The sequence below is a fragment of the Maniola hyperantus genome, chromosome 16, assembly GCF_902806685.2.
Source record: "Maniola hyperantus chromosome 16, iAphHyp1.2, whole genome shotgun sequence".
In the NCBI taxonomy this organism is placed as follows: Eukaryota; Metazoa; Arthropoda; class Insecta; order Lepidoptera; family Nymphalidae; genus Maniola; species Maniola hyperantus.
Genome location: NC_048551.1, coordinates 4138428 through 4156686, shown reverse-complemented (window position 1 = coordinate 4156686; position 18259 = coordinate 4138428). Strand labels below are relative to the sequence as shown.

The following is an 18259-nucleotide window of genomic DNA, read 5'->3' as shown; positions in this document are numbered from 1 at the left end:
CGTATCGATATTTTATAGGCACATCACTAAAGAACATCCGTTAAGCGGACACTTAACCCCTAATCCTTGGCGCGGCAGTTTAGTCTCTCCCGGGCATTTATGGCAAAAATCTTAATTCTGTTCTGCCGTTAACTGCCCGCCTCTAATTATTGCTGCCAACTGTATCTATTACTTCCAGTGCCTTCCTATATTCGTATAGCAATAAAATTATAAGGCTTTGATTGCACGGACAATATGGAGCTGTAATAATGTTGACTATAGAAAGATCTAAGTAATTTGTTTGTCTTTGGACTAGGGAATACGAGTTCTTCATTTCGTTTTGTAATTAAAATTTTTAATTTATAAAAATTCGGGTTTGAAAATTTTTCTTACATCTAACATCACAATTAAAATTTCAAATTAAAAGTGAAATTTACATGCACTACCTTTTACATAATAAGAAAACACGAAGAACTTATTATGATATTATGTAATTTGGGTTCGCACGCACGCACGTACCTCTAACTTTTCGGAGCTATGTGCGTTTTAAGCAATTAAATATCACTTGCTTTAACGGCGAAGGAAAACATCGTGAGGAAACCTGCATGCCTGAGAGTTTTTCATAATGATCTCAAATGTGTGTAAAGTTTGCCAATCCCCACCTATGGGCTATCTTCTCATTCTTAGAGGTGACCTGTGCTCATTAGTGGGGCGGCAATGGATTGATTATGAGGATGGTGATGTAGTATATTTAAAATTTTAAAAATATATCATCGAAGGCATACAAAATTAATAATAAGTAGATATAGTTTTTTATTAATCCATTATGTTTATTTTTCTCTTCTACAGTTTCAAGGATTATTACTTTTCCATTTGAGATTATGTTACCTTATTTTCAAGTCCGACCGATACCACTAAAAATAAATTTTCAATTTTTATGTCCAATATTTTTCTATTAAGGGCTGTCCATCCCCAGGCGAAGTATCAGGTTACGGGCAAAAAAGTGGAAATAAGAAAAAATTCAAAACCCTCTAACGAAGAGGCCAATACACAGGAGAGCTCTGTTTTCCTCCGGTTATTCCCGATATTCGGCAAGTATTGGATATCAGTAACACGATTACTGACCCGGCCTTAATTCGATCAATTGTGGTCGCCATTTTTTTTGTCTTTCCGTCTAACTTTACCTGTTTATGGAAACCTGGTAGAATTCGTTTATACAGTTGTGAAGAAATCCACGAAAAAAAAACCGGCTCAGTGCGAGACAGCCTCGTGCACTGAGGGTTCCGTACTACAATCGTATTTTATCGACATTTTGCACGATAAATCAAAAACTATTATGCCTAAAAATAAATAAAAATCTGTTTTAGAATGTACAACTAAAGCCCTTTCATATAATACCCCACTTGGTATAGTAATCTTAATTTGAAAGTTGAAAATAGCAATATTTGTTCATTTTTATTTTTTCTTGTGATGCAACTTCAAGTCGCGGACAAAATCTAGTTTTATAATAAGAAACTGTTTACAATAAAATGTCATACGTAACACATTTTTGACACTGTCCACCGATCCCTTTAGCTCCCTTGGGCCTAAAAAAACAAGATGAAGATAATCAGGCGTTTTTGTCGCTCAGAATTACGTCGGATAATTTGATTAGCTATCGGTGGGCGAGAAGGGACCCTTAAGAGGTAATCCTATTTTATAGGTACGCCTCTTTAATTTGATAGTCTTTAGCTGTTTTTATGGCACCTTCTGGATTCGTTTGTGTTTTATTTGTTGTTTTTATATCGATTGGTATCGCGTCCGCTTCTGTTTGGATTTTGTTTGAATAAATTATCTTATTAACTTATTCTTTTGTTCTTTTGTAACAACTCATCTATATATATAAAAGGAAAAGCTGACTGACTGACTGATCTATTAACGCACAGCTCAAACTACTGGATGAATCGGGCTGAAATTTGACATGCAGATAGATATTATGACGTAGACATCCGTTAAGAAAGGATTTTTGAAAATTCAACCCCTACGGGGGTAAAATAGGAGTTTGAAATTTGTGTAGTCCATGCGGACGAAGTCGCAAGCATAAGCTAGTACTTGATATTATAAATGCGAAAGGCTGTCTGTTTATGTGCTAGCTTTTCACGGCCCATCGTTTGGTACAGAGATAGCTTGCACCGCGAGGACGGACATGGGCTACTTTTTGTCCCGGAAAAACAAAGAGATTTTTAAAATGCCTACATCCGAAATTGCGCCATTAGAAAGGTTCAGTTTATACTTTATGGTCACTTAATTTCAGGAGATTACAGTGAAGAATTATGAAATAAAAAATAAGCCTTCGAACTCGTATATTTTCTTGTGGGTCTGTGACTCTTAAATAAAAGCTCTTAAAATATACATACAGGAGTTAATTAGTATAGTAAGAAATAATCCCATTGCAGTAAGGTTTTGATGTGTAGAATACGAGAATCTTTCGTGTGTAAATGAAATTATCTTTCATCACTGTTAACGTAGAATTCTATTTCTAGAATAAAATAGAATAGAGTAGAATAAATTTTATTGCATTCACTGTGTAGGTACAGGTTTTTAAAACAATTACAAAATCACTGCCTCATTACGTCCTATTTACTTCCCCAAATTCATTTACCTACACTTTGACACACAAACCAAAATGTCGGCATAATAATAATTATAGGTGGGCAAACGATGACGTCATTAGTGGCTGTTGACATAGCCCGCCTTCCGCCTGAATGGGCTGGGCGTGGTGTTTACTTGCTCTTGGCTTGCAGGCCCTTGCTTATTCCTTACTTATAATTATAATTGCGCTAAGAATAGCACTGAATGCTACCATGTTTTGGCGTAAGAGCTAAAGGGTGAAAATTAAGAATTAATTTGGTACGTATGGAGTTATGAAGGAACTTTTAAATCTTCAATTTAAAATTCAAAATTTCAAAATATTTATTTCTCAGTCTGGTAACAACTACGTATAGTGTAACGTTTTGAAATAGGTGAGGTATACGTCAACTTGAAACAAAAGCTACGAGATCTCCACATGGGCCCTGCGGGATGATTCGCTAGCTCAGTGATCAAAGCCTGACTAGAAATATAAAAAACTTGTTCGGGGGGGGGGGGGGGGGGGGTATGGTTATAGTTCCACGGGTTATCTAAAAATTTAGACCCATTATTGACAGTAATTGTTGGTGGACACCAACAGACACAGAAAGAGACCTTCCTTGAAAGTAAAACCTACCTTCATTAAAAGTGGAGGGGAAAACTGATGCAGGAGGGTGTCCCATAAATATTATGTGTTGAAAAGATCTTTGTGGTGAAAAGACCATAAAACAATTTTGTAGATCCAAAATATTCCTAGGTGTCTACTAAAAATTTCATATTTCACATTTTCACATTGTTTTAAAGAGTTTGTCTTATTTGCAGGAAATATCAAATTTAAGTTTATAAATAATGGCCATAATAAAATTCCTGTCTGTCTGTTCTGGAGTCGATCTCCATACAAAACCTAAGTAAGCCAAAATCGGCATGTAAACATTCCAAAAGGCAGGGAGGAACCAAAACAAATTTTCTTAAACAATTTAATAAAAGTAAAACAAACTGAATGAGTCGGAATTTGCCGACAAGGCTTTATTTGTATGATCCTTTGAACTGAATGTCCACTTCCGACAACTTGGTCTCTGAATAAAGAGTTGTCAAAGACCGATGTCAAAATTTTATGGCTTTGAATTATAAACAAACGCTAAATTATTAATAGGTTTTGAATGTACTGAAAATAGTTAGTAGCATGCGATTTTTGGTGGTTATGATTTTTTAAGAAATAAAGATTGATTTTGAAATAATACGACTGTAGTACGGAACCCTCGGTGCGCGAGTCTACACACACTTGGCCGATTTTTTATTGATCTGGATACAGCTTTAGGTTATAAAATAATGATAAAATGTCATAAAGCATATATTAAATATTTTTACCAAGAATAGTTTCTATGTGCTAAATTTTTTTGTAGTTTGTTAGGAGATTACTGAATACCAAAAATCTATCCATATTATTTTTATAGTGCACAAAATATAGGTAGAATTTTTTTCGTTATTAAATAAGCTTAAAAAAATATTTTTAACTGCAAATTAATTATTATCAGCTCTTTTATTAGATATAGGTGGTTAGGTATAGTGACAGAAGGGCTGGCTCATTTTTTACGCAACGGATCAGCCTGGCTTTCCAGCGCGGAAATGCAGCCAGTACCTATTCTTGGCACCATTCCACGCGGGCATGATTTGTATAGTAATTAGATAAGGCTAGCTTTAAGTTTAATTGTAATACTAGCTGATGCCCGCGACTTGGTCCACGTGGAATAAGGTTTTTTTAAAAATCCCGTGGGAACTCTTCGATTTTCCGGGATAAAAAGTAGCCTATGTCACTCTCCAGGTCTTTATCTATACCCATACAAAAAATCACGTCAACCCGTTGCACTGTTGCGACGTGATTGAAGGACAAAGCAACAAACCAACCAACCAACACACCAATAAATCAACAAACCAACAAACAAACACACTTTCACATTTATAATAAGGGTTACTGATTTTCATTAAAAAAAATGTATAAAAGGTAGGTCTAGTTTTAGATATAGTACTAAAACTATGGAACTAGATTTCATTACGAACTTATTCTGGAAGCACACAAATTGCACAGGCCAAGTAGTAACAATAACATTTGAATAGGACTCCATCCAGTATTATAATAGAAATAGAGTAGGTATATTGAAACTAATGCTACCGATCGAAACTTGTAATAATAGGGAAACCAACATTTTCACTTTTGTAGGACTCAACTTCTATGAATCCATACTACCTATTATAAATGCGAAAGTGTGTCTGTCTGTCTGTCCGTCTGTCTGTCTGTCTGTCTGTCTATCTGCTAGCTTTTCACGGCCCATCCGTTTAACCAATTTCGATCAAATTTAGTACGGAGATAGCTTGCATCCTGGGGAAGGACATAGGCCACTTTTGATACCAGAAAATCAAAGGGTTCCCACAGGATTTTTAAAAACCTAAATCCACGCGAACGAAGTCGCGGGCATTGTCTAGTAGAGTATAAAAATATGTAGGTCTTTTACACAAAATACATAAGCAATTTATTGAGAATACTAAAAATAGAAATAACCCTTACACAAAATTGTAAGCTTTCTTTTTTAACTCTTTGTTAAAATAACTACTAAACATATCTATTATAAATATAGACATAAGCGTCTAATATCTACCTTGATGTTTTTTAATGGTGTAAGGCACAAGCTTGCTTTTTAATAACTTGTGGCAAATAAAAATGTTAATAAGCTTACCTACACTAAAAGTGTGAATAGATTTCTAAAAGATAATGATTCGGTATTCATTATTGGCATAAATAAATCATGTAAGTTGGAGACGCCTATTATTTGTTCTGTAACGTCAGTGCTGTCAACGCCGTCAGCGTCACGGAATATACACACACACACACACACACACACACAATGTAGATATAAGCATAAGTATGCGCGACCAACATAAAGATCAGAGGAATTCAATCATTAGGATTACCGATATTATAGGACATGTCTCGCGAAATACCGAATATTTAGTGACCCTACCGGCTAACAATCACCACCCCCGCAGTATTCGGGTGTATTATTTTTATTCGGAGTTATTGTGGTGAAAAACGTTTGATTTCTATGGACAATGGGGTTCTCGTGATCCCCTGCCAATTAAGATTGGACACGGTGGTCATAGTGTGTCAAAGTTGGGCATATTTTTTGTTCTTTGTAGCGTTATGGATAGGCCGATCAATCTATTCTATTATAGTGTGTATGTAACCTATATTTTTGATGGTATGATGTAATATGAATTATTTCTTTTGTTTGATATCAGCGAATTCACTCAATTTTTTTTATCGAAATATTCTGTTATTCTTACTGTTACCTACTCTTTGAAAAATGTTGAATATATAAAACGAAAAATGACTGACTGACTGACTAATCTATCAATGCACAGCTCCGACATCAGTAGACATCCGCTAAGAAAGGATATTTGAAAATACAACCCCTAAGGTGGTAAAATAGGGGTTCGAAATTTGTGTAGTCCACGCGGACGAAGTGGCGGGCGTAAGCTAGTGTTGAATATAATATGAAGCTGTCTTACAGTCTAAATTGGAGTTTGAACTTTGATTCTAATTTTCACAAGACTGAATATCTTACCTACTGGAAACCTCCTTAAAGAAGTATAGCTTTAGGCAGTAAAAGTGATGTGTTCAAACTTTAGATCATCAGAATCGCTAGAACAGAGCCAATTAAGCCAATCAAAAAATATTCATGAAAGTTTTGTCGCATACAAAAACTTTTCATACTTCTCAACAAGAAGAAAACTGGCCCGGATTCTTTGCTCGCAAGTTTATAAAAATAATACAAATATAACAGTTGTTTTAACAATGCCATGTACAATGTTAACATTCCGACAGTCGCCGGGACAAAATGTAATTAATAATTTATGCGGCGACTGTCGAAAACTTCTAACACACAAGTTACTCGTGACCAACAAGCAATGCGAATCCGCCTTTAGCGGGGGAGACGCTACATGATATTTATCTCTCTGACTAAGTAATACTTTGTCCACTGGCTCCAATAAAATATACATCTCTATTCGATGACATCATATAATTTAAAGAAGTACGTAGATGTGCGTTACATAATACATACGCATCTAAACTGAACAGTTTAAACCACTACATTTGGATCACATTCGTAGAACACTATTTCTTCTGCCTTTTAATCAGCGCACACGCATTATATGAGCCATGTAATATGAACGTAACATATCTAAGATCTAATTTACCATTGATGACTGTATGAGGAAAGCAACGTTCAAATAGAGTGCGAATCAAGATAATTGCATTGTCAAACGAGTCTCAACACTAAGATTCGCTGTAGTTATTGTACCTACCACCTAATCGCGCATGCCACCTCCATATCTAGTAGACTCAAACTAGTATTTCTGTATATCTACTGCCTTGTTATCATACAATATATGTAGTCAGTTTTGTGGACTAAATAAAAAAAATAAAAGATATGAAGAAGTTGACGATCTACACATAAATTAGATAAGCTCATTATTGATCAACTGAACAAGAAGTATTTTATAAGTTAATTAAAATGTTTTGCCTATTATACTTGAAGGTAGGTAATTCTGAAATAAGTTTTTAGTACAATATCAAAAATTAAATAAGAAGTGTGCATGAACGCGAAACAATGGCAGAACTTTGTTATCGATCAAGATAATGTCTCCTCCTTGCTGAGTTACTGAAGGACGTGACCTTTTCGCTCACGAAAAAACAAAGCAGATTTAACTGTCATGCCTCGATGTAGTAACGAGCTAATTTAAACTTTTCGGTTGTCTCCTAAAGAGGGAGCATAAGCACACCCCACGTCGTCACCTGAGGCGTTAGGGACTAGACAAGAGTGAGTTTTCAATATGTACTTATTTAAATATTATAGATTCCCGCGACTTCGTCCGCGTGGATTTAGCTGTTTTAAAAATGCTATGGGAATTATTTGTTTTTCCGGGATAAAAAGTTGTAAATGTCAATTTCCGAGACCCAAGCTACCTACCTCTCCACCAAATTTCATATAAATCGGTTAATTGGATTGTTTTGAATCCCAATTTTGATGAAATTTGGTACAGAGTTAGCTTACAACCCGGGGAAGGACATAGTCTACTTTTATCCCGGAAAATCAAAGAGTTCCCACGGGAATTTTAAAGGCTCATCCGTTTAATTGATTTAGAGATAGCTTGCATCCCCAAAATTGACATAAGCAACTTTTTATCACGGAAAATCAAAGAGCCTGCGTGGATTTTTAGGAAACCTATATCGAAGTCGCGGGCATGATCTAGTACCTATTATATAATTGGTAGACTTTCAGTTCTGCTTTAGTTTCTTATTTTCCTACCTACATACTTACCTACCATAGAAATAAGTTCTAACTACACTAAATGGATTGTAAGTTAGGCAACCTATGCCTATTTATAGGATCCACGTATTTATAGGATCGGTTCGACCAAACCAGTTTAATAGGGTCGCCCTATTATAATTTAGTTTCGATTGTCTTTTCATAGAGGAAAAATTTATATGAAAACAGCCCTTTCAAAACAACTATAGGTGTCCACAGTAGATATACACGCTACCACAGAGTAGATAATGGCTCCTATTATATCACCGGTAATACCAATAAATCACTGTTTTACACCAAATATAGTGTGGGTGTGTGTATTCTATGGCGCATGTGATGACCAGTGTCCAGTCGCGTGCGGGGGTGGGGCCACGTAAACTTTGTCGACAAATCTACTTTAACGCGGTAAACCGATAGGGTTCGATTTGATAGGCGATCGGACCACGATTGTAAATAGATGTCATGTGTTTCAAATGTGAACTGTTCAAATTTCAAATTCAAAGTCAATGCCTATAGGCATTGACTTTGACTTTGATTACGTAGTATCTTGTGGGCAAGTACGAGCTATGTAATACTCTGCATTAGACGGGTCATTCCAAACAAAAAGGGCTGCAACTCGTTTTGCTCACAACTTGATGTCCAGTGTCATAATACCTAAGATTGACAGCTTCATAGAATACTATTTTTTGGCTTCTGTATCCGAAGGGGACGGGACCCTTTTTTATTTTATTCAGTTAAAAGTTATCTCACCTGGTGGTAAGTGGAAGCTAAGATGGGCTAACCTGGAAGGGGTATTGCAGTTTTATGAAACCTATACCCCTTTGGTTTCTCCACGGCATCGTACCGGAACGCTTAATCGCTTGGCGGCACGGCTTTGCCGGCAGGATGGTAACTAGCCACTGCCGAAGTCTCTCACCAGGCCAGACCAGAAATTTAAAAATTATAAAATTCCAAACCCCTGCTAGGAATCGAACCTGGGACCTCCCACTAATAAGACCACTCTATTACTAAGCCTCCGCTTATCCGTCCGTCCGTCGTCAGTCAGTCTGTCGGTCTGTTTGTCAGCAGGCCGTGTCTCGTGGACCATAAATGGTAGACAGTTGAAATTTTCACAGAATGTGTACCCCCACTTCTATTGCCGCTATAACAGCAAGTAATAAAAATTTCAAAATGGCCGCCATGTTAATTAAAATAAATTAAGGTAACGTAGGTACATAATCTTGTACGATAGTACGGATCCCTTCGTATGCGATTTTTTAATTTAATTAAGCTGTGGATACTAGGTACCTACTCAATTATCTATTAGGTTTTCATTAAAAAATCCTTTTTTTTATTCATTATAGGCAAACGCTTGACCACAATCACACCTGATGGAAAGTGATGATGCGGCCTAAGATGGGACGCGTTTACCTAGAAGATGCCTATTCACTCTTGTTTTAAAGATACCCGGGTTGTAGTTGGTAGGAAACACATATCGTGGAAGAGTATTCCAAACCTTAGCCATACGTATGAGGAATGATGACGCAAAACGTTTCGTTACGATCCTTATTAAAAATTAAATGTTTCACCACCATTGCACAGAACGGAAGGAAAGACATCGGCTCGAAAGGAAGCGATTAAAAAACAAAACCATTTGCCACGAGCCATGGCATTGCCTAAATAAATTCCTGTAAAAAAACTTACATCAATACGACACATTTACATAATAAACCCCCTAAACAAACTCAGGTACGACATGTAAACAAAGCGGTCGAATCACGTAGTTTTTTGCGCTGTATTAATTTAGTACTCCGGTTACAGTCGTCCTACTTTCATCACAAAGAGATTGAAGGAAAAATATAATAATAAAAGCGCACGGAATGTAAGGGAGTACGCATAGTACTTATGTAAAATTAGCTCCGTACCTCGCACGGCTTTGATGTGCCGACCAATTGTATAAGTCTTGAATATGAAAGTGCCTTTATAATTTCACGGGCGCCGATGCCGGTGTCGGCTTATTTATTAGGCAATTAAACGTATGTATATAGAGCATGTAATGGGTGGGTTTTGCACATAGGGCATACGTTTGAAGTAACTTGAGAGTGCTGCAAAAGTATGGCGACAAGTATACGCAGAGCAAAAAGTTTTGTTAAAACGCCTGAGGTTGGCTAAGTTGACTAATGCAAACTTATATATTTATAATGCAATGTAAGCACCAAGCAGACTTAAAAGGTTAAGTTTAACGTTAAAAATAATTAAGTTTTATTCGCCAAACTTAAAAAATTAAGAAAAGATTATTTTTACAGAATCGGCCATTTTTCAGTTCTGACATGGTTCTATCTTCCCCGTGTATCTTCCAATAATGAATCTAGCCCACGACGACTGTATTCTGTTCTCTACGACAAAATCCCTTGTTGCCGTCATAAATTCTTATATAACGAGAAATTTTCAGAATTGAATAGCTTTCCTTTTGTTTAATAATATATCCTTCTAAGTAATGTTGACAAGGCTTAGGTACGCATAGGTTCCATACAAAATTTAAATTAAATACTCTAAATTAAGTTACTTACTTATTTTTTATACCTATGTGTAGGTAGGTACAGTACGCGGCCGAAAGTAATGTACATCGACCTTTAGAAGGAGATAGGAAATTTGTAGAACACTGTCTCTGTCGTTGAGACCGACAAAACGTCATATAGGTATGATTGACAGAGACAACGCTCTACAAAGCCGAAATGTCATTCTAAAGGCCGATGTACATTACTTTCGGCCGCGTACTATACTTCATCAGTGTGTCATTTAATAAAACTTATCAATACAAATTTCTTCCAAAAATTCTTTGCCAAGTACCTAATAAGTAATAACATAATCACGGGTATCCAGAAACCAGGCGGCAATACAACACGTCCGTCAGAATGCTCTCTCTATTCAACCATTTAATTATAATCATAAGCAACTCAAAACATCAGATAAGTCGGACACATCTGTTGTACTGATTATCTTATACCTGTCCCAACAAAGGAAATAACCCTTCCAATACAAACCGCAAGTGAGACGGTCATTATAGCCATTGTAAGCTGGTCACCACAACTGACACCTTACGTCTGACGACCATGACTGAGACAACATATAATTAAATATAATTTAGCACTCGAAGGGTTGAAAGCATGAAAGTGTCATTGGCCATATGTCGCCCGAATTTGGACTCAAGTAATTGGCCTTCACTTGAATGCCTTTTCATCTGGTATGCGTGACCGTGAGCGGTTAACCTGTTTTATATTTTTGTATTTGTTAAATATAATTGATCAGCTGCTGTTCAAATATTTTCGGCTTAAATGTTCCCTATGGCGACTTGGCGACAGAAGCCTTGCCTATTTGCAAAAATTAAGTATTTATTGATTGCATGTATCGTTAACCTACTTCTTCGTCCATTGTCATGACATATTATACCTATCTTACATAAATGAGCCGCAGCAGAAACAGCTGAAAACGGCAAGCGTTGCAAGTATGCCTCTACTTATCGAGAGTTACATTTTTGTCTCGTTTGCCGTGGAAACACTAGGGCTATGGAGTCGTTAGTACTACAAAAAATTACGAGACATTTCACCGCGATTAATAGCCTTAAAACTGTCAAGTTGACAAGCGATCGCGATTCTTGCACGATTTGCTAAAGACAACCTAGGTTACGTTTATCTTAAACTAGATAGTGCCCGCGATTTCGTCCGCGTAGATTTAGGTATTTTTAAATCCCGTAGGAACTCTTTCATTTTCTGGGATATAAATTAGCCTATGTCCTTTCCCGGGTACCTCCCTTATATTAATTCACCTATTTAACTTTCAAAAAGACGATAGTATTGTTCAATTGGCTAGTCTGGCTAAACATTTAATTTATTATCGGCCATAGTTATATATTCAGTGAAAGATCACATGCTTCTTTTTTAATGATATTTTTCGTTGCAGCGGATGCGGACAGCGCGGCAGAAGGCGGGGGGTCGCCCACACCCGGCGTCCCCGCGGACACGCTCACCTGCGGGGCGTGCCGCAGAGCCTTCGCCCTGGCAGATATCGTGCGGTTCATCCAGCACAAAGTCTCCTCCTGTGATAAGGACCTGTCGTCCTACCACTGCTATAGCGCCGGTGAGAACTTATTTGGCTATTTATAACTAGCTGTTTATAACTCCTCAGTATTTTGTTGTCCACATTATTTTCAGATGCCACAAAATTATTCAAACTCTTTTTAGCAGTTGCCCAAGAAACGAGTTACGAATGGTTACGAAGCTATCTTAAATAAAAATAAAACCAGATGACTAAAAATTAAGTCAGTTAGGTAGAAAACTAGTCAGCGCTCTAGAGTTTGTACTGAGTAGTGCAGTACGCTGCAGAAACTATTGTATATCGACCTTTAGAAGGAGATAGAGGATTTGTAGAGTATTGTCTCTGTCGTTGAGACCGGTAAAACGTCATATAGGTACGAGTGACAGAGACAACATTTTTTTCTGCCGCGTACTGTACTGATAGTTTCTTTGTAATGATAGTAAAGGCCTTTTATTTTACCCCACTTAGTACAATAATCTGTTTTTTAAATTTTAGGGTCGAATTAAAAAAACACATTACTATAGGTATATTAGCATACCTAACTGTTGTTCTACTTAGGATGTATTTGCCTTGTTCCTATCTCATCTAATTTTATAAAATTTTACACAGGTCCAAATTCAGACCAAGAAGATGGATCAAGACCTGGTCACGTGGCAACTGGTAACTCCAGTGGAAGAAGACCCTCGCTGCTTACAGCCAGAAGGCCTCCGAGCAGTAGAGTGCACACTCCACCGCTAGCCAGCCCCTCGATAGCTCCGCCTGATCTGCTAGAAGATGGCGGTGCTTCGAGTACACCTAAACGGCTGTTAGATGGTAAATCTTAAGCTACCTTATTTCTACTGGTCGAATGATGGTAGGCGACATAGATCTACCTCCTGAGCATATTAGAGTTTTTTCTTAAATGTTCCCGCCATATCTCTGGTTTTATTACTTATAGGACTTTAGCATAGTAATCATGGAAGTAAGAGATATTCCGAATTTCTCTTGTTTTCTGATTTATAGTTTTTCGCTATTTCAGCTTCATTTTTATTATTGGCTCTCCAAACATTAGGTGTCATCATTGGAAAATAACGTTTCTTGAAAATTTCTAACTTGTCATCTCTTTTGTTACCAGAAGCCGATCCTGGAGTATCAACGCCTAAAAGAAGAGCATCAACATCACCCATGCCTTCAAGTTCCCCTGACGAAGACATCAAACCGAAGATCAAACAAGAACACATGGACACCACGGGGTCTCCTGAAGATCAAAAGAAATCCAGAACTGAAGTAGCTGACGCTGAATCTAACACTATGCATAGTGGTGAGTAACTTTTTGCCATTAAAGAGTTATTTGATAAAACCCGATCAGACATTTAGCAAATCGCGCTAAGTGCGATAAATAAATGATTTTTGAGTATGTACCAAGTTTTCGCATTCGTATCGTATTTACTACCAACACGGCATTTTGTGATGTCGTATACATATAAAGAGAAGTCAAAATTGACGCCAAAATTACAACCATTGATTAATTATTGGTCTCGCTCCGGTAATGTCCAATACAACATTTATTTTGCATATGATTAAGATTTAAATATAACGGAGAATCAATGCCCGAATTACGGAACAAAACCTATTGCACACGTAGGTACCTATTGCTAAATCTATGATCAACTGAAATATTCCGAAAACATTGATAATGTCGTGTTTGTGGTTTGAAACCTTCAATGATAGAATTAAACAGAGTAATAAGAATTCAAAAAAAATTGTTCGTAAGTCGATACAACGGTATAGGTACCCAGTCTAAATCTTCACATCTTAGATCACGTTTTGTTTGAAATGTTGATGTCATGGTGTTTTCTTTGTCCGGTATTTAGGATTTTATTAATGATTGCTGTCCACGTCCGCTTCAAAGGATTTTGGAGACAATTTTATCGTAACGCTCAGCTTTTGTCCTTTATTGTGCAAGACGTTGCACAACAACAATACTGGCGGCCATTTATAGATTTGCTGACGTCATCTTCTGATCATACATTTTGGATTGGAGCTAATTCTGTCACATCACTCGTATATTCGTAAAAGGGTGTTTTCTTATTTTTCTATTTCAGATCTTTTAATTACACCAAAAATACAATTTATTTCATAAGAAATTAGAGTATGATGATTAAGATAGCCACTAAAAATATCAAAATAAATTTCTTCTTGGTTGTATTCTCCATAGGAGAAGCTCGTGTCCGCAATTAAATGTCTTCGTTGCCCATATAGCACTCCACTCTGTTCAGTCAAGAAAAGCCAAGACTTTCTCATAGCGGTTTTAACTGGAAGTCCAGTAAGTGACTTGACCTGCTCAGACCAGTGGCTAGGGGATCGACCGCTTGGTCTTTTGCCTTCCATGTTACCAACGACTAAAACTGTATCTAGATTACTAGACAGAGGTCAGGCAATGTGACTAAAGTATAGCCCGCGACAGGTCGAGATGACAATGGGGGTATGAGGCGGGGAGACGCCCCGCACACTCGCCCCTTGTACGTCATCCGCGCTCTCTCGCATCAGGTTAGCGTGGGGGCTGTGTGAGTGTGCGGGGGCATTCCCTCTCCGATTGCCATTTCGACCTGTCGCGTAACTACTATACCTACCCCAGAATCTTCGTTTCATTAAAGTTACTTTCTTCTGTTGTTGTAGTAGTGTGTTTCTTCTCTTAGCATGGTATTCGAAACATCATTTTCCAAATGAACGCATCAATCTTTTTCCTCTCTGCCACTATGATCGTCCAAGCCTCAGCGCCTATTACCAAAATAAATACCAGGTGACTTAAGTTTGTATTTATAATCGATCGATCACCTTGATAAGATCATTGCTTATGTCCTTATAAAGTTTGCTAGAAAAGTGAAACACAAAAGGAAGCAGAAACTGGGAACATCTGTATAGCGAACAATCTTGCGGGGGTGGTTCGAAAAATAATCTATCCGAGAGCATAACCCTTTGTGCAAGCAGATGTGCCGTCATTTGACACTTTTGTATTAAACCGTTGCACAACAAAAGCTTTCTTAAGCCCGAAAATTGTACACCGTTCAAAATTTTCGACCCGCATTTTGTCAACTGCTTTGTGAGCCACTAAAACTTTAAGCGTTAACAGTTAATTTAGAGAAATTGTTTGTGCAGCATGAAAATATTTTCAAGCATTTTATAACCACAGAAGGAAAATACATAGCAGATACCTTCCTTTTAAATTTCCTAACTTCTTACTTATGTGTTTGGATCTGGAAACTTACTGCATGATTATTTTAATATATCCCTACTATTATGTGATTCGTAGAAAGGGTCTCTACCCTCAGCAATGAGAAATATGATTCAGAGAGAGGCCTTTTAATTTAACTATCATAATATAACAATGACAAGAAAAAAGATTGAAGTTACATAAAGATTAAAGTGGCAGCATAGTGGCAGACGAAAATCGCTGACACAATATCGATGCCGATTGCGCTATCGTCTAAATGTCAATTGCAGGCTTTGCTTCCACACCAGTTGTTTGGGCTTATTGAGTTTATCCTAAACGTTCATATTAACCCCTTCGAGTGAGCTGTCAAACCAGCCATATTCAATAAAGCATGAGGGTCCCGTTAAAGTAAAATATTACACCATATTGAAATGATAACTAAAAACAAAACAATAGCACCTATAAATCTAGTAAACTTTAAATTATTGTGACAATAATAACATAATTCTATTGGTGACAGTTAAATCCCGACCTCGTGCCAACGTAAAAAGGGATCTTAATTTAAATTGTATTATTTTGTACATATTAATTAACCCCATCGCTTTATGGACAGATAAAGGGGATGCTTTTGAAGAAAAAAAATATTTGCATGAACGCACGATTGACGTGCGCGCATTGTTATCTAGTGCCTTTTGTGATGACCCTTATGTTAACCGTAAATATGAGGTACAAAAGATTCCAAGTTTTGTGTACTAGTAGTTGAATATTAAACGGTGTGGTCTTAATGTTTAAAGTTCAGTGTTGATGAACAGATCGCTGATATTAACGGCCTTCCTTAGAAGATGGACTGTGATATTATAATTGTCAAAGATGCTACCGAGGCTCCATTGTCAAAGGCTTTTTATAATTTTTTCAAAGATAAAAAATGTTTGGCGTGCTCCTGACACGTACACGCTCATGCGTTTGCCGTGACCTATGGAACTTCTTTGACTCTGACACAATGGTCGAGGATATTTTTAGTTTTTGTACAGACGGGAAGGTAGCTAAGTGGCGGGCTTTAAATAAGTGGGTTTTAATTTTAGATGTGACGTGTTGCTTTTCTATGTGAAAGGTGAGGGGAAGATTGTCTCGTGCCTATCGCGTGTCCTTTGACTTAGCGTTCGATGGTTATATTTAGAAAAACTTTACCAAAACGCACGTTCGGATGACATCACCGTATCAGCTCTTCCACAGCTTGTTCTTTTGTCTCTTATTTCTATATTTGTTTTAGATATTGTTAAAGTCTCAACAATAGCCTGTCCTCTACGAATGTACAATGATGTGTCCACAAGACATCTTTGCACTCATTACCATAAAAAATACATACGTACAAGAACCGGTGGTCGTCACTATTTGTATCAAAATAAATATTGGGCCAGGTGTAAATTAAGTCCGGAGTTTTTGTTTGGGTTACAAATTAATGACGGATTGTTATGCTAGGCATTTCATATTCAAATGTTGTGGACTCTCACTTCTTAAAATATTAGTCGGGAATAGATAGTATGAGTAGATTGGTAGTGACCCAACGTTTCAATGTTTAGTATTCCCGCCCATTAGCATACGTAATAATTGTGAAGTAGTCCTGTCCGTATCGATTTCATTGTACCCCTCTCACAGAGTCCGCTGATAAAAATTATCCTTTTAAACTTGAATTAACACGGTCGACCGAGTCGTAAAACGGTCGGTCAGTGGAGTCTAAAGACTAAACAACAAAGCATTTTACTTATCTGCTCATGCAAAATAAACGTTACCACAAAAGCTATACGACGGGTCCTCGTTTCAGATAAATCTCTTGTATTTGTACACTAATCACGCATTCATAGACCGTTTCCATGATCGCCCCCGTAAATGATTTCTCGCTAAGTCCCGTCCAAGATATTTCCATATCAAGACATGTTTTCTTAAGGGTCGGCCACAAAGGGCCATCTCAGCGCCCAATCTTTAATCCTATCTCGGGACCTTTGCGGGCAAATTTAAATTTCTTTAGAAATATCGTCCTTATTATGTATGTGCGGGTTTCTATTCCTTGTGACATTCGTGGGCGAGATAACGTAAGTTAAGTCCGAGAGGAGATTGTTGAGAAAAAACTACCGCTAACTTCAACTAGATCCCATCTCCAAAATTCGGGCTATTGAAATTTGGTCCCAACGTAGGTGGTTATAAAACTCTATCTTGCTCGGGATTTTTGGGATTAGTACAACCTTATTTTGTATATGAGGTGATAAGTCTTTATGAAGGGTCAACCTTTTCTATAGTGGAGCTCACCCTTTTAGTGAAAAGAGTCCGTTGATAGCTGATTTAGGAATAGTGATAATGCATTCACTGTGTGTAAATATATCATAGATTTACTCTATGATAGATGGCTTTTCAGCCACGTAAGGGTTGGAAAGCTCCAGTAGATCTATATCAATGGTTTTCAAGTTGAAAATATTGTTGTGAGTATCTAGATCTCATAGGTTTGGAATCTTTCAAGGATCTGTTGATTGTGTAGCATTGGTGAATCGATTAACCATCGTATTATTTGCTTTGTGTTTTGGACACGGGGTCACATAAAATACCTTATCTGATTCATAGATATAATAATAATTTAGTTGTTTAAAGTTTTGATTTTAATTGATGTAGGTAATAGAGTCCTAATATACATTGAAATGATTTCTTAATAGCCATTAACTATTATAACGATGATAACCTAATGGTTAAGACGTCGGTTTTCTATTAGGGAGGTCAGGGATTCCATCCCGGGCATGCACCTCTTACTCTTACTATGTGCGTCAAATATCACTTGCTTTAAAGGTGAAGGAAAACATCGTGAGGACATTTGCATTTGTGTGAAGTCTACCAAAAGCCAGCATGAAGAGTATATGGCCCTTCTCATTCTCATTCATGGAACCAGCAATGAGTTGATGATGATGCGTAACTAATATTCCTAAAACAAACAACTATCTTATAAAATAATACATAAATAAACTGTCAAAGATTAAAGAAAATAGAATATTAAATT

General features: G+C 37.1%; 1 protein-coding gene across 1 annotated transcript in view; it reads left to right on the top strand.

The window, feature by feature from the left end:
• Cph (BCL11 transcription factor chronophage) overlaps positions 1–18259 on the top strand; it is a 68361-nt gene that overhangs the window by 31656 nt on the left and 18446 nt on the right. Inside the window, exons 2-4 of the mRNA XM_034976894.2 lie at positions 11892–12068; positions 12636–12839; positions 13141–13326. Of these exons, the coding sequence (XP_034832785.1) occupies positions 11892–12068; positions 12636–12839; positions 13141–13326 (567 nt within the window). The remainder of the gene's footprint in view (positions 1–11891; positions 12069–12635; positions 12840–13140; positions 13327–18259) is intronic.